At 43.8% G+C, this 23,613-nt stretch overlaps 1 protein-coding gene across 1 annotated transcript in view; it reads left to right on the top strand.

Moving 5' to 3' along the window:
- Positions 1-522: 522 nt before the first annotated feature.
- The window catches only part of LOC115476152 (MICAL-like protein 2), a 104,965-nt gene continuing 81,874 nt past the window's right edge, over positions 523-23,613 (top strand). Inside the window, exon 1 of the mRNA XM_030212355.1 lies at positions 523-665. Within this exon, the coding sequence (XP_030068215.1) occupies positions 523-665 (143 nt within the window). The remainder of the gene's footprint in view (positions 666-23,613) is intronic.

The following is a 23,613-nucleotide window of genomic DNA, read 5'->3' on the forward strand; positions in this document are numbered from 1 at the left end:
AGCGACCACACGCACCTCTCCGAGAAGCACCGGGAGTCGGAGCCCCAGACAGACGCTTCCGATCGGTGCCGCAGAGAAAAAGTGCATCCGGGATCCGAGACCCCGGGGAAAATCTGAGCCCCCCCCCCCCCCCCCGAGACTCAAGTTCTTCCCGTCCTGCAAAAGCCAGGAGGCAGGGCAGAGCTCCTGGAGGCACCCGGGGCTTTACTCCCTCCCTCCCTCCAAACTTGAGTTGCAAGTGCAGGATTTCGGCTGCAAAAGTTTCTTTCAGAATTGCTGCTCTGTACGCGCAGAGCCCGAGCTGCAAATATTTCCCCGTTGACTCCTAAGTGGCTGGAATTTCGATCTCTGAACGCGGATCTTCGGGGATTTTCCCAGGTCTGACTTAGCCCTGCTGGAACTAAAAAGCGTTTAAGACATGCTGGAGTTTCCTGCTGAAACCTCTTTGCAGCAGGGGACAGATCTGTAAGAGAGGCGTTTGCTTGCCTCACTCGCTCTTCTCTCCCAGTCCCCCCCACCGGGATGGCAGCGATCAAAGCCCTGCAGCAGTGGTGCCGGCAGCAGTGCGATGGGTATCGGGACGTGAACATCACCAACATGACCACCTCCTTCCGGGATGGGCTGGCGTTCTGTGCCATCCTGCACCGGCACAAGCCGGATCTCATGTGAGTACAGGAGCCAGGAACCTGGTCAGCTGCTCCCCCACTCCAAAGACTAGGAGGAGCGGAAGTTTCCCCTCTTTCCTGCGCCTTATCTGAAGGGGGTAAACTATTAGAATGAGGGATAACGAGTGCCTGGTCCCAGACTTTGCCAGTTTGACATTGGTAAATAGGTTTTACTAACCCACTTCTGCTGCTTTTCTGGTGGTAGCCTGGCTCTGATCAAACCCACCTCCCCGCTCCCCCCCCGTTTTCTATTTCTGTTGATGGCTCTCTCATTCTCCTTGTCTCCTCAGCTCGAAACCTTGGGGTCATCTTTGACTCTTCTCTTTCCTTCTCTGCTCATATCCAGCAGATTGCCAAGACCTGTCGTTTCTTTCTTTACAACATCCGTAAAATCCGCCCCTTTCTTTCCGAGCACTCTACCAAAACCCTCATCCACACCCTTGTCACCTCTCGTTTAGACTACTGCAATCTGCTTTTTGCTGGCCTCCCACTTAGTCACCTCTCCCCTCTCCAATCGGTTCAAAACTCTGCAGCCCGTCTCATCTTCTGCCAGGGTCGCTTTACTCATACTACCCCTCTCCTCAAGACCCTTCACTGGCTCCCTATCCGTTTTCGCATCCTGTTCAAACTTCTTCTACTAACCTATAAATGTACTCACTCTGCTGCTCCCCAGTAGCTCTCCACACTCGTCCTTCCCTACACCCCTTCCCGTGCACTCCGCTCCATGGATAAATCCTTCTATCTGTTCCCTTCTCCACTACTGCCAACTCCAGACTTTGCGCCTTCTGTCTCGCTGCACCCTACGCCTGGAATAAACTTCCTGAGCCCCTACGTCTTGCCCCATCCTTGGCCACCTTTAAATCTAGACTGAAAGACCACCTCTTTAACATTGCTTTTGACTCGTAACCACTCGCCTCACTACCCTCCTTTCCTCCTTCCTGTACACATTAATTGATTTGATTTGCTTACTTATTTTTTTGTCTATTAGATTGTAAGCTCTTTGAGCAGGGACTGTCCTTTCTTCTATGTTTGTGCAGCGCTGAGTACTGCTTGTAGCGCTATAGAAATGCTAAAATAGTAGTAGTGATCAGCTTTGGTTGTGTTTTGTTAAATTGTGACCTATCAACTTCACTTTTAATGCTGTCAGTAAGATATATATATATATATATCTTATCTGAGCTGATGAAGAGCAGTGCAACCAGGGGACTGCTGGTATATGTTGACCAGGCAGATGATCTGCAGAACTGGAAGAAAAAAATAACTTAGCTGATCTGATAAAACGTGGGATGACACTATACAGGAAATAATCTGAGTTATGTTAAGCCATATATTAAGTAAATAAATCAAATCAAATCTGTAGGAGATATTTTAAAAAGTTGAGAGAGTGTGTCTTGTAAAACTTGAAAACACAGGTCTTCTCAGCAGGATGTTAGGTATCCTAGGAGGTCCCTTATTCTTGGCACCTATTCCCACGCCTACCCACTTTTCTCTGGACTCACAGCAGTGGAACAGGAAAGAAGCATGGCACACAGCCTCTGAACCCCCTCTGTCTGTGTACCCCTATACATACAAAAGTCTGTTTGGAGGGGTGGGAGTAGCTGACGTTCAGTTGTGCAGTATGCAAAGTTTAGAGGCTTGCACCCCATTTTCTGGTTGATTTCCTTTGCTGTTGCCACAGCCATCCCTGGGAGATGTGGCAGTGGTGATATTGGTAGGGATGGGCTATTTTGGGGGCCCCCACTGCAAGGCGTTTTTTTTAAAAAGGAAGTCGTTAAGCAGAGTATGTAGTAACAGCGGTTAACATATCTAGGTTTAAAAAAAAGTTTGGACAACTTACTGGAGGAAAAAGTCCATAGTCTCCTATTGAGAGAGACCCTTCACCGGAATGGGGATGGAAGAAGTTGCCATGGGAGTCCCGTTAGGCGCGTAGTTCAAAATCTCTGCTGACTCCAGAATGAGACTCAGAATGCATTGAGAGAGGCAATTGGAGCACCAGAAAGAGGCTTGGTGCTTGAAGTATTTCTTAGAGAGGCAGTTGAAGTACCAGAATGAGGCTTGGGATGTATGGGAGAGAGGCAGTTGGAGTGCACAGAATGAGGCCTTGGTGCTTTGGAGTATTTCTAGAGAGGCAGTTGAAGTACCAGAATGAGGCTTGGAGTATTTCTAGAGAGGCAGTTGGAGTGCCAGAATGAGGCTGGCATGTATGAAGAGAGGCAGCTGGAACACTAGACTGAAGCTTAGAACACTCATTGGTTGAATAGTGACTACCATCCAAGAAATCACAGGAGGCTGTTGGGATTGAGAGGCAATGGAGGGCTGTGATGACTCTTGCGAGTATGGGTGGGGATAGAGGAGATTAATTGTGGGGATGGAATGGATCTTAGTGGGTACGGCATAGATTCCATTGGGGACGGGCAAGGATTGGTGAAATATTTGTCCCCGTCCAACTCTCTACTATTGAGATACACATGGGGAAGCCACTGCTGCCCCTGAGATTGATAGCATGGAATCTTTCTATTGTTTGGGATTCTGCCAGGTATTTGTGACCTGGACTAGCCACGGTTGGAAGCAGGATACTGGGCTAGATGGACCATCGGTCCTGACCCAGTATGGCTATTCTTATGTTTTTGAAGTCACTTACTGCTGCTCTCCAAAGTTTGGTTACTCTAGGAGACGGCCTAGTTCAGTAAATGGTAGCACCAGCTCTGCTTTTCAGAGAAATTAGGAGGCCACAGAGTCTTGGAACACAATTAACAAGTGCTTGAGGAAGATTTTAGCGTGCATACTTGTTTCTAATTAAGGAAAATTCCCGTAGCCAAATTGATTTCATGTTCAGTAAAAATAATAATATTAAACAAACATTTTTTCCAAATGAAGGCCTCTCTTTTTTTGTGTGTGCGCAGGCCCAGGCCAAATGGTATGCTGGTATCTAAAAACATGTGGGTCAATATGTCAAAGCTATTCATGCACTCAGTCTGCTGCCCTTCGCTACCTCTCTAACCTCATCTCCCCTTACGTTCCCGCCCCGAACATCCGCCTCACAAGACAAATCCCGCCTCCGTGCCCTCTCCACCCACCGCCAACTCAGGCTCGCTCATTCTGCCTCGCCTCACCTATGCTTGACAACAACCTTCCTGAGCCCATACGTCAAGCCCCCTCCCTGCCCATCTTCAAGTCTTTGCTGAAAGCCCACCTCTTCAGTGCTGCTTTCGGCACCTAACTCTGACCTTTCAGGAAATCCAGACTGCCCCTATCGGACTGACTGCTCACTTGTCCTTTAGATTGTAAGCTCTTTGAGCAGGGATTGTCTTTCTATGTTAAATTGTACAGCACTGCGTAACCCTAGCAGCGCTTTAGAAATGTTAAGTAGTAGTAGTAGTATTTAACCGGCTACAAACAGCTCCCTAGTTAGTGCCGCTGAAAATAACCGGTTATCGCTGAACTGAAAAACGGCTATTTTGTGGGCATTCCAGGGGCAGAGTTGGCACTTGGCGGTTAAGTAGCTGTACTCTGCACTTAACCAGCCATGATAACCGCATAAAAAATCAGTCCTGTCAGTGGTGCCCCATAGTCAGATAAGTGCTGAATATTGCACTTAACTGGCTATGCATTAGCCAGTTCTGCAAACCCAGAAATTTCTGGGTTTACCATCAGCAGTGATCAGTGCCGGCTGAGTAACAGGCCTCTGAGGAAGCAGGTGGTAGCTCTAGATAGCTAGTGAAGAAATATATTACTACTTAACATTCTAAAGCGCTGCCCGGGTTACGCAGCTATGTACAAATTGAACAAAGAAGGACAGTCCCTGCTCGAAGGAGCTTACAATCTAAAGGACGAAATGTCAAGTTGGTGCAGTCTAGATTCTTGAGTAGAAGATGTGGTGTTAGGTGCCGAAGGCGACATTGAAGAGGTGGGCTTTGAGCAAGGATTTGAAGCTGGGCAGGGAGGGGCTTGGCCATATGGCCTCAGGGAGTTATTCCAAGCATAGGGTGAGGCAAGGCAGAAAGGGCGGTGATGGAAAGGGTACTGAGAGGAGGGTTTTGACCTGTGAGCTGAGGTTCGGGCAGGGATGTAAGGGGAGATGAGGGTAGAGAGGTATTGAGGGGCTGCAGATCGCGTGCATTTGTAGGTTAGTAGGAGAAGCTTGAACTGTATGTGGTACCTGATCGGGAGCCAGTAAGAAATATATTAAACTTGTCCAATACAGCTGTATTGCTTCTAATACAGTTTTGTCTGGGATAACCTTTATTTCTGTACATCTAAGGTAAAAGTATTGCAGGACCCCTGGTAACAAAAAATGTGCCATACTGAATCAGATCACAAGGTCCATCCAGCTCAGTGTTCTTTATCTCTGTGCCACAAGGACGTACCTGGCAGCTTCCAAGAAATCAGTTTCTTGCTGCACCTTGCTAGCGCTGAGTGATAACCCTATGAGATTTGCTTGGCTATAATGGTTTCTGGACATTTCCTCTAGCCATTTTTCCAAACCTCTTTTAAATCCCAGCTAGATGGGACTTGCAGACGGAGATTCTGAATAATACCGTTGAAATGTTGGTGCTTTTTGAATGCCCTGTTTAGTTCACCATGGTACTGGAGGCTGTGAGGGTCAGGTATGTAAGGTGAATGCTGAGTACTGGCAGTGAGCTCCCATGAATGCAATGACTTGACCCAGAGAGATACGTAGCAACTTTTTTTAAGCAGTACAGTATCCAGTTGCTGGAAAGCCAAGTTCCACCTGGCTGGGGGCTCCTGACTTTTTTTTTCCTTGTTGTAGTGGACTGACTTTAATTCATTTCTTTACCGGGTATGATGACCATTAATGAGGGCTGAATGGACTTGTCTGCTCCATCCAGCCGCACTGCTTGTCCCTTCTGATCAGCTGTACCAGTGCTTTCTCTGGTGAACATTTCGCCTGCCTGGACATAGACAGGCCAGTCGGTAAGGGAAGGGTTAATCAGCTCTGCTAATTGTAAAGTGAGTTGTGAAAGATTTTCTGGCAGGTTTTAATGGTTTTGGTGTCACTTCTGTTGCTAAACAAGCTAAACAACAGTTGGAGATTTTATTCTTTTTGCAATTAAAGCCTGTGCTTAAGAAAGCAGTTCGCCAATGAGTCTTATCTTCTCTGGTTGGGGACAAATATTTCCACAAACAAACATGGGGTTTTTCCATCCTGCTGTCCCTGCTGGGATCTTGTGCAAGCTGGTTTTAGAAGCTTTTTTTCCAACATTTTATTATTCCGTGATAGAGGGCTTCGTTTGCATGGCTGCCTCATCTCTGTGGAAACATGGGGATTTTTCCATTTACAGAAGCCGGTTGGAACTTTACGCACAAAGAGCCAGAAGTACTGAAGAGTCTTCCCATTTCAAAGTTACGGGGCTTGGGGGGTGGGAGATTTGTACATCTGCTGCTAGGGTTGGCACAATGCCACTTCACAGTTCTGGGTTTGCAATATTTCGTGCATGTCCAATTCCTTAAGAGAAAGCAGGACTATATCTCCAAGCATGCAAAGCCAGCACTAGATTACATGCTTGGATGATGAAGCAGCCCTACATTTGGGCTGTCTCCAGTGTTTGAGTCTGACACACTTAGATGGTGATTTATTTAGTTGATGCTGTAATGATTTTTTCCATTTTAGGGCTTAAAAATATTAGTCCACTTAATCTTTAATTTCCGTATGGTGCACTTCTAATTTATATTGATCAAAGCACATCACAAAAATATATTCATATTTGCAATAAAACATGCAGTACAATTAAAAATTAATATAACACAATAATAACTACCCACAAAGGCATCACATATTATGCATAATAAATAAAATTAAAATATACACATGCACGCTCGATAAAAAGTTTTCTCAGTCGGACTCCTGAGTAAAAAGAAGTCTTATATTTTTCTTTTTGAACAGAAAAACAGATTCTGTTCTTAGTATAATTAGAGGCTTATTCCAGGTTACTGACACTGGCAGTGTACCTGTTCACAAGTTTGCAAACCATGTTGAGGATTTGGTGCACAAATGGAAGCCAATAAGAGATTTCAGCCAACGAGAGACAAGATTCCCAAAACACCACAAGTACATAAGTAATGCCACACTGGGAAAAAGACCAAGGGTCATCAAGCCCAGCATCCTGTCCATCTACAGTGGCCAATCCAGGTCAAGGGCACCTGGCGAGCTTCCCAAATGTACAAACATTCTATACATGTTATTCCTGGAATTGTGGATTTGTCCCCAAATCCATCAGTAGTGGATTATGGACTTGTTCTTTAGGAAAACCGTCCTAACCCCTTTTTAAACTTCATGCTAAGCTAACGGCCTTAACCACCTTTTCCGGCAGTGAATTCCAGAGTTTAACTATGCATTGAGTGAAGAACATTTCCTCCGATTCGTTTTAAATTTACCACACTGCAGCTTCATCGCATGCCCTCTTGGCCTAGTAGTTTTGGAAAGTGTAAACAGACGCCTCCACATCACCTGTTCCATTCCACTCATTATCTATAGACCTCTATCATATCTCCCGTCAGCCGCCTTTTCTCGAAGCTGAAGAGCCCCAGCCTCTTCAGCCTATCCTGATAGGGAAGTCGTCCCATCCCCTGTATCATCTTTGTCGCCCTTCTCTGCACCTTTTCCAATTCCACTATGTCTTTTTTGAGGTGCGGCGACCAGAATTGAACACAATACTCAAGGTGGCGGTCGCACCATGGAGCGATACAACGGCAGAATAATTCCTTATTTTTGTTTTCCATCCCTGTCCTAATGATACCCAACATTCTTAGTGCTTTCCTAGCCGCAGCAGCACATTGAGCAGAAAGTTTTCAACGCATCATCAACAACGACACCTAGATCCCTTTCTCGGTCCGTGAAGCTATGCGTACTTTTACTGCTAGATACTTATGAGAGTGTTGGCATCATTTTAGGTACTGGCTAAGGTGCACTGTGTATTTAAGAAAAAATCCTGTTCTGTATCTTTCTCTGTGCTCCATTTTACATCCCTCATGTAGGCAGTATGCCGAACCATGGGCCTATGTCAGGTCGCTAATAAAAAGTGCTTCCTGATCATAAGTATTGGCCACACTGGGCCAGATCAAAGGTCCATGAAGCCCAGCATCCTGTTTCCAACAGTGGCCACTCCAGGTCCACAAACACCTGGCAAGGTCCCAGAAAACTCAAATATATTTTATGCTGCTTATCCCCAGAAATAAGCAGTGGATGTTCCCCAAGTCAATTTAATAATGGTCTATGGACTTTTCCTTTTTAAACCCCGCTAAGCTAACCGCCTTAACCACATTCTCTGGCAATGAATTCCAGAGTTTGCATGTTGAGTGAAGAAAACATTTTCTCCGATTCGTATTAAATTTACTACTTTGTAGCTTCATCGCATGCTCCCTAGTCCTAATATTTTTGGAAACAGTAAACTAAGGATTCATGTCTAACCGTTCTACTCCACTCATTATTTTATAGACCTCTATCATATCTCCCCTCAGCCGTCTCTTCTCCACGCTGAAGAGCCCTAGACGCTTCAGCTTTTCCTCATAAGGAAGTCGTTCCATCCACTTTATCATTTTCGTCGCCCTTCTCTGTACCTTTTCTAATTCCTCTATATCTTTTTTGAGATGTGGCGATCAAATTGAACACAATATTTGAGGTGCGGTTGCACCATGGACCGATACAAAGGCATTATAACGTCCTCACTTTTGCTTTCCATTCCTTTCCTAATAATACCTAACATTCTGTTTGCTTTCTTAGCCACCGCAGCACACTGAGCAGAGGGTTTGAATGTATCATGAACAATGACAACAAGATCCGTTTCTTGTGACCGAATATGTATTTTTTTTTTCTTTGCACCATAAGACATGTCAAGTACTGGTGTTAATGCAGAGTAACGAGATAGAATTGGTGCTCTGAGGTGCTGCCCCTTTGTGTTCTTCTCCTTCAGCCACCAAACGTGTCTTCGGTAAACAAGCACCCTTGAATCAATTTGGGGGGGAGCTATCTATCTGTGCCTGTAGCACTTTAAAGCTTAGTTAAGGTTAATAATTTGTTGAAACAAAGAAGCACTTTTTGACAGTGACAGAGTTTCCTGGAAACAGTTTCCCTAGTTCGTAATTGTGTATTTGTCAGTTTCCTGTTCAGCCTGTTGTTCTGGATGGGTAAACATTACTACTTTGATTTTTTTCTAGTTTTTTTTTTCTGACCTATAATGACCATTCTTATAATGCAGTAAGTACAGTATTAGCTTCAAGTTTCTTTTGATATACAACAATACCAAAGTAATATCTAACTGGTTTTTAATATAAAATAATATACAAAAAACTGGTTTGACACTTCACCGGTATCACAACTAAAACAGACACCACATCAGCAGATGATCTGCTACATACTTCAACGAGAAAATTATTAAACTACGTTCCAACTTGCCACTCTACTATGAAAAATTAATTAATTGCTTGGACGCAACCACTGACGATTATCCAGCAGACCGAATCTGGACAAACTTTGACTTATTGACGGAGAATACAGTTACTCAATTGATTAACAAATTCGCCAAGTTCCATTGCAAATTGGACCCATGCCCTAGTTACCTAATAAAATCTGCTCCTCACGTTTTTTAACAGACCTCACCTCCTACTTAAACTATATGCTCCAACATGTTTTTTCCCGGTGGATAAAGGTAGTATTCTGCTTACCCCGATTCCCAAAGACTTAAAGAAACATTAAATGTTATAAGTAACTACTGCCCGGTTGCATCCATTCCTCTCATCGTCAATTAATGGAAAGTCTAGTTACTAAACAGCTTACTGACTATTTAAATAACTTTTCAATATTACATGTATCTCAGTCAGGATTTCGATCTAATAATAGCACTGAAACAGTGTTATTAACACTCTTAACAAAATTTAAAACACATTATTGCAGCTGGCAACAATGTTCTCCTCTTACAATTTGACATGTCTAGCGCGTTCGATATGGTTATCTGTAATATTCTATTGAACATCCTAGAATATTTTGGAATTGGAGGAAATGTATTGAACTGGTTTAAAGGCTTCCTAACACTAGAAATGACCAAGTGCTTTCAAATTCTGTTACATCTTCTCCATGGAACCCGAATGTGAGAGTACCTCAGGGATCGCCGCTTTCGCCGACTCTCTTCAACTTAATGATGACACCACTGGCAGAATCATTATCCAATCAAGGACTCAATCCTTACATCTTGTGCTGATGATATCACGATATTTGTCCCGTTCAGAAATGATTTAACAGAAATCACAAAGAAAATCAATCACAGCTTCAAATAATGAATTCATGGGCCGATGCATTCCAACTAAAGCTTAATACTGATAAGACTCAATGCCTTATCCTTTCTCGCAATATACAAGGTCAATTATGCTAATATTAACACTCCAAACACGTTCTTCCTGTCTCGGATACATTGAAACTCCTGGGAGTCACAATTGATCAAATCTTACCCTAGAAAGCCCCGCAAAAAATGTAACAAAGAAAATGTTCCATGCAATGTGGAAACTTAAAAGATGTTAAACCTTTCTTCCAAGGGAGAATTTTCGCAGTCTGGTGCAGTCAATGGTGTTAAGCCGTTTGGACTATTGCCAATTCCATTTATGCCGGATGTAAAGCACAAATCATTAAGAGACTTCAGACAGCCCAAAACACTGCAGCCAGAATCAGATTTGGAAAGGCGAAATATGAAAGTGCCAAACCCCTCAGAGAAAAATTACACTGGCTACCAGTAAAAGATCGAATTACATTCAAAATCTGTACCCTGGTCCACAAAATTATTCATGGTGAGGCCCGACCATATATGTTTGACCTCGTCGATTACCAGCAAGGAATACAAAAGGTTCGTCACGTACTTTCTTGAATCTCCATTTTCCCTATTAGCAGAGGACTTAAATTTAAATCCATATATGCATTTAGTTTCTCCTAAATTTGTACGCACCGTTGGAATGCACTTGCCGAATGCCATAAAACAACACACGATTTGGCAGCTTCCGAAACTATTAAACACAACCTGTTCAGAGAGACTTATCAAGAGGACCCTCTTAAAAACAGACATCAGAACTGTATCAGAATTAGTTAACATTGAATTATTCTTATTTTGGTTACTTTATCACATTGTCATTATTGAACGCTTTTCACTACCCTTGATTTCAGCACCTGAAATGTATGATTACCGATTTTATTCTAATTTACCTGTGTACTCTATATATCTGATTGGAACATTATTTCTTATTCCAGAAATGACGATCGCCACTACGGTATTTGTAAGCCACATTGAGCCTGCAAAGAGGTGGGAAAATGTGGGATATAAATGCAGAAGATAAATAAAAATCAAGACAGTCTCAAATGTCAGACAATTAGTTCCTGAAAAATACATCTTAATTGAAACTTTGTAACTGAAAACCGGACTGTCCCAATGTTGCAAAAAAACTGCAGCTAGAGTACTGTTCATAGACTTAAATTTGGTAGAGTAACACATTTAAAAAAAAAAATCTTTGCATTGGCTTCCTGTAGTTGCTAGGATTGAGTTTAAAATGTATGTCTAATTTTTAAAATTTGCATGGACTTAAGTATTTATCCCTCTTGGGGTCCCTTTTACTAAGGCGTGTAGGCGTGCGCATTCCAATGTGTGTTAATTCGGAACTCCCGCCAAATTCCATTTTTTACGCACTGCCAATATGCGCGGCAGAAAATTATTTTTTTATTTTCTACTGCGTGGCGCTAACTGGGCGGAAATCAGGCAGTGTACACTGTGCTGACGATTACCGCCCGGTAACGTGTGAGACCTTCCGTTAAGTCAATGGGCGGCGGGTGAGGTCTCAGGCCCAAAATGGATGTGCGCTACCTTTTTTGCAGGTGCGCTGAAAAATGGACCTGCTTGCGTCAATACATGCGTCTACACCAGCGCAGGCCCCTTTTTCAGCGCACCTTAGTAAAAGGGCCTCTTAGTTTCTTTCCAGACTGGCCACTGTCCCAGTGCGTTGATTCTTAGGATTAAGCTTTCTATGCTTGTATCGCCCACCTCTGAAGGTTAATTCCTCTTGTAAGAAGCTGTTTAGTTTGCAGCAGTGGTACGTCAAGCTCCATCTCTGACCGTCTTCAAATCTAAGCTAAAAGCCACCTTTTTGATGCTGCTTTTAACTCCTAACCCTTATTCACTTTGTTCAGAACCTTATTTTATCATCCTACTACTATTTAACTACTATTTAACATTTCTAGAGCGCTACAAAGTGGACGCAGCGCTGTACAAACACAGAAGAAAGACAGTCCCTGCCTCAAGAGCTTACAATCTAATAGACAAAAAGTAAAGCACTTTAAATATCCCTTATCTCTTGTTTGTCCTGTTTGTCTGACCTAATTAGATTGTAAGCTCTGGGTCGAGCAGGGACTGTCTCTTCATGTTCAGGTGTACAGCGCTGCGTACATCCAGTAGCGCTATAGAAATTTTAAGTACTAGTAGTGGGAATTGTAGGCCAACAGAACGTAAGACTGCAGCAAGACTATCTTAAATTTTGTAAACAGCTGAAGTATTAAGAAGTATTTGGACACATAGACTGAATTTTGTTAGGTTCTAGTTTGAATAATTGTAAGTAATTCATTGGTTCTTGATAATTGCTTGATAATTAACCGTCTTGTAAACAGTTCTGAGCTACTGGTTGTTATGGTTTACGAAAATCTCTTTGGGGCTTAGTTTCAAAGCACTAAGGGGCTCTTATACTAAGCTATGTACACGTGTCCTAAGTGCTTCAGTTTGAACTACCACCCAGCTACCGCGTGGCCCAGGCGTAATTTCATTTTCTACGTGCCCTGGAAAATTTCTGGCTAGCAGTGCTAACCGGGCGTAATCAGTATTGTATGCACACCCGCTCGTTAATGTCTGAGACTTGACTGCTAGGGAGGCGGTAAGGTCTCAGGCCCAAAATGGATGATACCCAATTTTATTTTGCTGCACGTCCATTTTCAGCTAAAAAAGGTCTTTTTTTTTTTTTTTTTTACAGGTGCGCTGAAAATAGACCTGCGCGCATGTCTACATGAGTGTACACCGGCGCAGGCCATTTTTCGGTGCAGCTTAGTAGAAGGACCTCTTAGACTTATCAAAATTCCATAGGATGCTATAGAACTTTGTAAGTCTAAGTGCTTTGAAAATACGCTTCCGCGTCATGTTAAGGCCTGACATCTTATTCAGAATTTGGTAATATCTGGTACTGTAAAAGGCACAAATACATTTTTAAAACATTACATCTTTTTTTGTAACATGGTGACCTGTGACTGCCCTTCTGCTGCCTCTTAACTCCAACCCCCCCACAACAGCAATGACTTGATCTCATGTTGCTACAGTCTTATCATAAACAATAAGCACTCAACAGCTGAATGGAATTAACAAGCCCACAGCTTCGTTTATCGTTAGAAACTCAAAATCAACAAAGCAGTAAAATTCTACAAACATCCGAGCCGTAAAATTGATAGTTAAGTTCCTGTTTCTGTGTTCTAATAGCTACTTGCTGGACAGCTAAACAGTCTAAATCTGTGACCAGCAAGGACCCTTCTTGCCATGTCTCCAGGTCACCTGATCTACTTCCTCATAATTTTCATCGCTGGGTGAAAACTGATATTCTGTTAAAATCCTGCCCTGAATTGCTCAAATGGCTCAGGTGACTGCCCCCATGTTGCGATGTCGCCCGACACATAGAAGCCTGCCACTTAGGCGGTGGGGTGGGAGGGATGGAAATGCAGGACTGCTTCTCAGGGGCATGACACTTATTAACTCAACTCCCCCTGCCCCTATAGACCTACCAAACCAATCCCAAGTCCCAAATTCACGGCCAAACTACTTTTAAAAGTAACCCCCCCCCAAAGACCCCTCCCCCTCCACATGCTGCGGGTGCACAGTCCCCTGTTAATGGGTAGTGCTTGAGACTGCATTCTTCTGCCTGAAAAGGGAAGTGCTAAGGAATGCCTCTATACCATTGTACTGAAATTGTCTTGGAGAGATGAAATCCCTGGTACTCATAAGCACATAAGCACTGCCTACTGGGAAAAGACCAAGGGTCCATCATGCCCAGCATCCTGTCTCTGACAGCGGCCAATCCAGGCTTCAAAACCTGGCAACCCCCCCCCCCCCAAAAAAAAAAAAAAAAAAATTAATAATGTTCAATGGACTTTTCCTTCAGGAATCTGTCCAAACCCCCATTAAACTCCATAAGGCTAGCCGCTGCCACCACATTCTCTGGACAACGAGTTCCAGAGTCCAACTACACGCTGAGTAAAGAAAAACTTTCTCCTATTTTGTTTTAAATCTACCATATTCTAGCTTCATCTTGTGTCCCCTGGTTCTATATTGTTTAAAGTGTAAACAACGCTTCACATCTGTCCACTCTACTCCGCATTATCATATCACCCCTCAGCCGCCTTTTCTCAAGCTGAAGAGCCCTAACCTTCTCAGCCTTTCCTCATAGGGAAGTCGTTTCCATCCCTTTATCATTTTCGTCGCCCTTCTCTGCACCTTCTCCAATTCCTTTATATCTTTTTTGAGATGCGGCGACCAGACTTGGACACAATATTCGAGGTGCGGTCGCACAGTGGAGCGATACAACGGCATTATAACATCCTGTGTTTGTTTTGCATCCCTTTCCTAATTATACTCAACATTCTGTGTGCTTTTTTGGCCGCTGCAACACACTGAGCAGAAGTTTTCAACGTCTTGTGAACGATATCGCCCCGCAGTCATGCACACCTGTTGGAAGATGCTTGTGCATCGCATCGTAAAGTCCAAAACAAACACTGTAAAGTGGGACCACATTTTTCTGTCTAAAAATATTGTGTGTAAGGTGTAACTCAGGACTGCCTGTTCAGGGGATACAGTATGTTGACCGGTTGAATGTATATTTCCGGAGACCCTAAAAGTCTATAGAAATAGTGTAGATGTTCTATGGCCCAAAGATGCACGTGCAAATGTGTAAACTTTGACTAGGCTTCTAGAATAACCATCTTTGTGGGTTTTCCCCATTTATTTTAAACTTATAAAAATACATAAAATGAAAAAGAAAACAAGGGTCCAGACAGCACAACCCCTCCCCCCCCAACATCTGCCACAGAGGAAACAAACTGCTTCCCAGGCTTTCTTCCCTAACTTTCCCAGATCTCATCCACACCCTAAACCTGCCACCCATCTCTTGGCTTATAAATTCTTCAAGAGGCAAGAGCAATCCCACTTAGCACTACTTCACTGATGCGGTATTCCCACTGGTGCTGCCCAGCCCGAGACTGGCAGCATTTTCAATATCTTCTGTACAAAATGGCTCTCATTTTTGTTTGTATGGTAGGTATTCAAAGGTTGGCACTGTTTGTTACTATGTTGATGGGGCAGGAGCTACTGGGGATTGAATCTGCCCCGAATACACAGGCCCATGAATGTGGTGAGAAGGATGGGCAGAGGGTCTGGGAAGGCTTTTTTTTTGGTTTGTTTTCTTCATGAGAGAACCTAATGTTTTTTAAACTTAATTCTCTTTTTGGAAATGTTTAAAAACCTATTTGTTTCAAAAATATTTCTGTGTCACTACTACTAGTTATTAATTGTATTGTGAGCCATACACAGTCTATAATTTGATGAAATTCTTTTGTACTTTTTTGTAAGCTTCTTTGGACCTTTGTAGGTAGTAAGTTTGTTAGACTGGTTACGTATGAATCGGCTGTTTATTCTTTCAAAAAGTACTAAGACTAGGGGGCACTCAATGAAATGACATGGTAGTACTTTTAAAATGGATAGGAGGAAATATTTTTTTCACTCGAAGTTAAGCTCTGGAACTTGCTACCAGAGGATGTGGTAACAGTGATTAGCATATCTGGGTTTAAAAAAGTTTTGGATAAGTTTCCGGAGGAAAAGTTCATAGTTTACTATAGAAATGGGGGAAAGCCACTGCTGTCCTCTGGATTGGTAGCATGGAATCTTGCTGCTCCTGGGATTCTGGAATGTTGCTGCTCTTTGGAATTCTGTCAGGTACTTGTGAACCTGGATTGGCCACTGCTGGAAACAGTATGCCAGGCTAGATGGGACCAGTCTGCCCCAGTATGGCTGTTCTTATTTTCTTATGATAAATATTAAGATTAGATTAGATTGAGCTGCAAATAGGTGGGAAAATGTGGGGTAAATGTAACAAATAAATTAAAAAGAAAATGAAATGCAAATGAATGAAATTTCAAGCAAAGCACGGCCCCGGGTCTAATCGGCCTAAAAAGTTAGAAGTGCTTGCTTCCTACGAAACTCTGTAACAGAATACCTTTTGAGCCTAGGCGTTAGCTACAAGTCGAAACAGTTAAAGGGTGCAATGTTGCTTCTTGTGGACATGAAGCCAGATTCCTGGTAACTTTGTTGCGTTGGACACTAGACACTGGAGTGGGTGGCTGGATCTTTGTTCTTTTGTGTTTTCTGCCAAGATGACCTTTAAGCATGGGCAGGGGGAGCGAGGGAGGGTTATACTGTGCATATCTGTTTTTGTCTGCCCTGCCGGGCATGGCAGGAAGCTACGGCTATGAAACACAGCTGATAATGACCTTCTATTTCAGAGTCTATAAGTCTGATCATGTTAACGGAATCATGTTTTTTTTCCTTTTCTTGTTGTTTTCCTGCCGCATAACATATGGTGAGGGGGATCATTGTTCTTTTCATTTGAGCTGGTAGCCAGCTGCAGTGGACTGAAATGTCACTGGCGCAATAATTTGTAGAGGAAACCTATGCATGGTAGAAGTGATAACAAAAACAGTTGTGTGTTTATCTTAGTTCTGGACAGTAACAGAAGAAAAACAGTAAGAAGGAAATTCTATAACTGGGCGTGCACAGTTAGTTACACGTGCTTTGCGTATGTCAGTGGTGTCTTAATTGGCACCTTTCCTGCAGGGCGGTTCAAGGCAAGATGCCGCCTGAGGCGGAGCTAACATGCCATCCCTCCTGGGCGGAGATGCTGCCCCCCCCCGGGCGTTTACCTCATCACGGTGACGTTCTAAACCCTGCTGCGATTCCCATACACTGCCCAGCCACCGCTGGCACCCACCTCTTCCCTTTCCTGTGGCTGCCTGAGCGAAACAGGGAAGTTACTTCAGGCGGCCACAGTAAATGGAAAGAAGCAGGTGCCGGCGGTGGCAGGGCAGCTTATGGGAATCGCTGCGGGTTTGGAAACATCACCGTGATGAGGTAAAACCCTGCAAAGCCGCCACCCCCCCCACCCCGAGATGCCGCTCATGAAGAGGGCTCCTGCCTCAGTTGGCCCAATGGTCGGGCTGCCCCTGCTTACCTGTGCAAGTACACTAAGGAATGGATTCTGTAAAATGACGTCCAAACTTGGGCTCTGAAATAATGAGCGTTAAGCGCTATTCTCTAAACACAGAAAAGTGCTTAGTGCCAGGATCTGCACCCAGTTTTGGGTCCCCGATCTGCTTATGCCTCTTCCATGGCCCTGCCCCCCTTTTTGGATCATGTGGAAAATGTACATGCACATTTAAGTGCTATAGGGCTAGATTCTACATAGTCCACCAAAAAAGTTGCCGCCAAAATGAAATCCGCCTAAGCCCATTCTATAAAGTGTGCCTTAATTTAGGCATACTTTTATAGAGTAAGCCTATATTTGCACGCGGTTTATAGAATAAGTTGATTGGCCATGACAGTGTCTAACTGTAGGCATGGCCATTTACGCCAAGTAAAACTTGGCATAAGTACCGATGCCTAAGTTAGGCGCAATAGCAGGCGTATTCTATAATCCTGCACATAGTTTTCCGGAATGCCCATGACCTGCCCATTCCATGCCCCTTTTCAGCAGCGTGCGTTAGAATTTAGGAGCACTGCTTTACAGAATACACGTCTGTTCACGCTTTCCAAAAATACTAGGACTAGGGGGCATGCGATGAAGCTACAATGTAGTAAATTTAAAATGAATCGGAGAAAATGTTTCTTCACTCAACATTTAATTAAACTCTGGAATTCGTTGCCAGAGAATGTGGTAAAGGCGGTTAACTTAGCAGAGTTTAAAAAAGGTTTGGACGGCTTCCTGAAGGAAAAGTCCATAGACCGTTATTAAATGGACTTGGGGAAAATCCACTGTTTCTGGGATAAGCAGTATAAAATGTTTTGTACTTTTTGGGGGATCTTGCCGGGTATTTGTGACCTGGATTGGCCACTGTTGGAAACAGGATGCTGGGCTCGATGGACCTTTGGTCTTTCCCCAGTATGGCAATACTTATGTACTTATGTAAACTGATGTGAGTGGCACACTTGGGGTTCTGGTTTGTTTGGAAACTTTTGTGCACCAGAACAACATATACAGTACAGTCATGATTATCCAACCTTTTCTAATCAGACCATCCGGCATATCCCACAGACCCCCTAGTGACATCATCGCGTTGCCGTTAAAAAAAGTCCTAGTATTTTTGGAGAGCGTAAACAGACGCTTCACATCTACTCGTTCAACTCCACTCATTATTTTATAGACCTCTATCATATCTCCCCTCAGCCACCTTTTCTCCAAGCTGAAGAGCCCTAGCCGCTTTAGCCTTTCCTCATAGGGAAGTCGTCCCATCCCCTGTCTCATTTTTGTCGCCCTTCTCTGCACCTTTTCTAATTCCACTATATCTTTTTTTGAGATGTGGTGACCAGAATTGAACACAATATTCGAGGTGCGGTCGCACCATGGAGCGATACAAAGGCATTATAACGTCCTCGTTTTTGTTTTCCATTCCTTTCCTAATAATACCTAACATTCTATTGCTTTCTTAGCCGCAGCAGCACACTGAGCAGAAGGTTTTCAACGTATCATCGACGAGGACACAAACTTAAAACTGTGATTCAGTTTACTATGGTTGTAGCCTTGGCTTATCATCCGATGAGGAATGATTTGTGGAAGAACAGAGAAAAGCTTTTCTTCAGCTGTAAAGTAGGAATTTTTCCAGACGGGTCTGGGGAGACGCAGAAGAGGCGTAAACAGTTTTTACTGTTACATCCAGGGGTTATGCAGTTGGAAGCTTCATTTTTATTGAACTTTCCTTGCAGATGTGTTGTACAGTTGCAGTCGCTAAAGTATGTCTTTCTGAATTTATTGCTACTAAGCAGATGTCTGCTCGGATATGGGCCGCCCCTAATGAGTGATCTGTTTTGATGGTGCTTGCAGTATGTATTGAAGCTAAGAGTGCGTTATACGTGTTTTAAAAAGTTTTTTTTTTCCTGTTCTTTTGTTGCTTTATTTCTTTGCTCCCTGGAATTTGATCTTGGAGTCCAATATCGAGGACTTGGGGTGTGTGCCAACATTTTTAACGGTACCTCTTGCAGCAGGCTGAAACTGTGCTCTCCAAATTGGCCCTCGTGTGTAATTACCCTTGTGGCAAGCTGAACACACGTTCCCGAAAGGAGCTGGAGGTGTAACCCAAATTTAATTGCATCGGACAGCAGTGGTGTTTAAGATTCTTGCCTGGGCGGGAGCGGTGGTGTGGTGTTGTCACGTTACAAAGCTGGACACTGGGTTTGTGAGCCCTTGGGCCACTGCCGAGAGTCGGCACAGTGGCAGGCAAAACCACCCCACGCTAGAGACAGGGCAGGATCCTCTGACAAACAGTTAGGCTTCTCACCTGCCCCTGGCCACTTTCCACCAAGAGTTGAGCTCAAGGCTTCAGGTGGCCGGCAGGACTTTACTGAGCAGGGCAGGACTGGCTACAGCTGGGCAGCACAGGGAACCCAGCAGGCAGGGAAAAGGATAGGGTAAAGGACCGGACTGAAAGCTGCGAGCAGCCACTGGAACAGGGAAACAAAACACAGCTAGACAGGAGACTGAACTGAAAGCTGCAAGCAGCCACCGAAGCAGGGAACAAACGCAGATAAACCCAGAACTAGACAAAGACATACAACAAGACACAAGACTGGGAAACAAGCAATACTCCTAAACTAAACAGAGACTAACTAGAAAGAAGACTTCAGGCAAGAACTAGAGCAAGGAAACAACTTCAGGCTGAAGTGCAAAAGCACCAACATACCAGGGCCTTAGACGCAATGCAAAGGCAAAGCAGCAAGGTTTCAGAATGGCTAATAAGCCCAGCAGCACCTGGAGCTCAGCTGCAACCATCACCAGGAAACTATGGGTGCTGTGTAGGTTCAATGCAAGCAAGCAAGTCTGGCAGCCCGGAAGATCCGGACCAGACTGACCTGAAATCTGGAACTGGGTGACAGGTCCACGCAGCCACCGGTTCTGGCACCAGAGGGCGAGGTGAGCACAGACGTAACAGGTGTGAATGACCTCCCTTGTTCGAGTGTCCTTGCCTCAAACTGAAATTGTGCTCCCCAAAGTATCCAGAGGTCATTAGTGTTTGCACGGGCCTGGCTAGCGTGGTGGTGCGATGTGTCTGCACTGCTGCTGGAAAATGGTGCGTGCTTTGCAATGTTTTGACCTGCGCACATGCGCAGCTTAGAAGGTACATTGGTCAGTAGGAAGGTTTTGGATGTGTTTAAACAAATTTTCCGCCTTGGGGGCCCCTTCAATCATGCTTTTAGGCTCCCCCACTGAGATTTTAGTAATTAAACTTGACATTCATGATCATCCTCGTATCACCCTTCCCTCAATAACCTTGTGAAATGCACAACTGGACATCAGTCTTTTAAATATTAAACATTGTTGTCAGTGTTTTTCACATGCCTTCATTATTGATGTATATCAATAGTGAAGGTAATTTCCAAACATTGCTGCCAGAGAACGTGGTAAAGGCGGTTAGCTTAGCGGGGTTTAAAAATGGTTTGGCCAGCTTCATAAAGGAAAATCCATAGACATTATTAAAATGGACTGGGGGAAAAACTACAGCTTATTTCTGGGATAAGCAGCATAAAATGTGTTCTACATTTTTGGGATCTTGCCAGGTATTTTAGACCTGGATTGGCCAGTGTTGGAGGCAGGATGCTGGGCTTGATGGACCTTTGGTCTGTCCCAGTATGGCAATACTTATGTACTTATGACCTGCATAAATGGGTTATTTGCTCACCTTTCCTGCTAATAGAAGTACAAACTAATAATTCTCTGAGTGTATGTGGCTGTCAGGACTTAGCATTTGTTTTCATGGCATCTGCTCTTTGCCGCCCTAGGCGACTGTCAAGTCCTGTCTAGTGGTTTGGCTGGGTTTCCATTGTGGGAAGCTCTTGTCTCTCTGTTGTGCCCTGGCTGGATTTATTTTCTACTTTACTGCAAATTGGCATTAGGTCAGCACTCGGGAATTGGGTTTCGGCCAGGTACTTGAGATCTGGATTGGCCACTGTTGGGAAACAGGATACTGGGCTGGATGGAGCATTGGTCTGACCCACTGGGGCTCTTCTTATCTTCTTATGAGAACGTGTGGGAACCATCAGGAGCCTGGTTAGATGAAACTGATAGTAACAGATAATCCACCCACACTGCTCATTTTCTTTCTTTTTCAAAATGTACAGTTTACTTTGCAGTGCTGAACCTGCCTCTAAACCAGGGAGTCTTATCCTAGTAAAAAAATTAAGGGGCCCTTTTGCTAAGGTACGTAGGCGCCTACGCATGTCCAACGTGCATCAATTTGGAACTGCCGCCTGGCTACCATGTGCCCCGGGTGGTAATTCCATTTTTTTTTACATGTGTCCGATACACGAGGTAGAAAATATTTTTTATTTTCTACCGCATGGCGCTAACTGGGCGGTAATTGGCAGTGTATGCGCACTGATGATTACCGCCCGGTTAACGCGTGAGACCTTACTGCTAAATCAATGGGTGGTGGTACGGTCCTCAGGCTCAAAATGGACGGGCGCTAATTTTTATTTTGCCGCACATCCATTTTCAGCAAAAAAAAAAAAAAAGTCCTTTTTTGTAGGTGTGCTTAAAAATGGACCTGCGCGCATCCAATACGCGCATCCGCAGCAGCGCAGACCATTTTTCAGCATACCTTAGTAAAAGGACCCTAAAGACTTTATGGAGGCAACTTTATAAACTTTTCTCACTCTTAAAAGTGGGAATTAAAGATTGGTTCTAAGCCCAGGTCTATAAAAAGCACACACCCTTAATAGAATTGCGCTTAGCACTGATTCCGTACGCCTAAACTTTGGGTGCCGGACTTATAACTGCTGAAACCTGGTGTAAATGATGGTGCCCAAGTTGGATGCGCTGATCTTGTATTCTGTAAATACGCGTGCAACATTTCAGAGTGCCCCTGATATGCCCCTCCCTTGGCCACACCCCTTTTCAGATATGCGCTAAGGGAGCTGGGTGCCCTGCCTTATGGAATAGTGCAGCCAGATGCACAAATTCTAATGAGTGCCAGTTAACCTCTATAATTGGTTACATGCTGAGCTCATTATTCAATTAATTTTCGCATGCTGATTTATGCATGGAAAAAGCAGCTAATTGAATTAGATCACTCCTAAAGTATGCGCAGTGCAGGTAGGGAGGTATTTGTAGAGGAGGTTTGCTCAGGGGAGGAGTTTGGCATTGTTCAGTCTGCACTAAGAAATGAGCTTCGTGTCCCCTTTCAGGGGCCTTTCCTATGCGTTAAGCCCATGTCTAACATGGTGATCAAAAAGGGCTTAAAATTTTTTTTTTTTTTTAAATATTTCAACAATTTTTATTGATGACAAGTCAAATATTACAACCAACTCCATAAACATACAATCACCACAATAGATACAAAGAAATGAACAAAAAGTAAAGAAAATATTGTCATCGAGCTTTTAACAATTTTCCCAATTCCCCCTACTCTCTCACATCAGAGCATATCTTGATGTAATAAGTTGCACCAGCCCCAAAAAGAAGGGGACTCAGACGAAGTCCACACCTCAAGAACTGCTTTCCTGTCCAGGAGCGTCACCTTATGGAAAAATTTCCTCCTTCCCCCCTCTGCAACTGTACCCACTCACATTTATCTAATATAAAATCAGTGGCTGAAAGTGGAATTAGAGAATGCAAATTCCTACCCAAATATCTAGCAATTTGAGCCCAGAATTTATTAACCATCGGACATCCCCAAAAAGCATGAAAAAAGGAATTAGGTTGGGCCCTGCATTTTGAACACAGAGGGAATTCAATGCCACCCCATATATGCGCAGTGTAAAATTAGAAATTGGCACACTCCTAATTTCGCTGCCGGAGTAATCTGTGGGATACATTGCACAGAAGTTGCTAAAACCAAAGATTCGGGTAATCTCTGCAAATCCCCTGCCCATCGCTCCCGCACTCGCACACAAGGGGCAGTGGGGAACAGACACAACGACGCCCCCTTTTTTTCAGTTTTTTAATTTCTGGCCATGCGCTGATATAGATATAGTTGCAGTCTGTGACCTACATCGCCTTCAACTAATCCAAAATACCTCCATCAAACTAATCACAGGTTCAAAGAAGTTTAGTCACGCACGTTGATCACCTGTAAGGTTCTTCTGACCTTCAAAATTTGGAGCACTGGTTCCCCTTTTTATTTTTTTTTCGCTCGCTTTTTGACACCTTAATCCCCGTCACGCACTCTCTGCTCTTCACAACAGCATTTACTTGTCATACCTACCCTCCGACAAATCGGTTATGATGCCACGTGCCACTCTCTCGTTTCCGTGGTAGGTCCTACTCTGTGGAATGCCCTGCCTCTCCATCTTGAATCGCAGTCCTCTCTAGGAAAAATTAAAACTGATCTTAAAACCTTTCTCTAGATGCTTTTTCCCTTTGAACTCGGGGCTGTCATCGCTGTGGGCCTAAGGTTATTCCCTTAGTTCTGCTAGCTATGTGTGATACTTTATTTATTTATTAGAATTTATTAACCACCTTTTTGAAGGAATTCACTCAATACACTGTACAGCAAAATTAAGTTAAACATAAGCACTCGATAATTACAGCAATAAAAATATTCAGATAACAATACAAAGTATGGCATTTATTTATTTTTACACGTATTTAGCCCACTCGACCGATAACGTCC

The sequence above is a fragment of the Microcaecilia unicolor genome, chromosome 8 (assembly GCF_901765095.1).
Source record: "Microcaecilia unicolor chromosome 8, aMicUni1.1, whole genome shotgun sequence".
Classification (NCBI taxonomy): domain Eukaryota; kingdom Metazoa; phylum Chordata; class Amphibia; order Gymnophiona; family Siphonopidae; genus Microcaecilia; species Microcaecilia unicolor.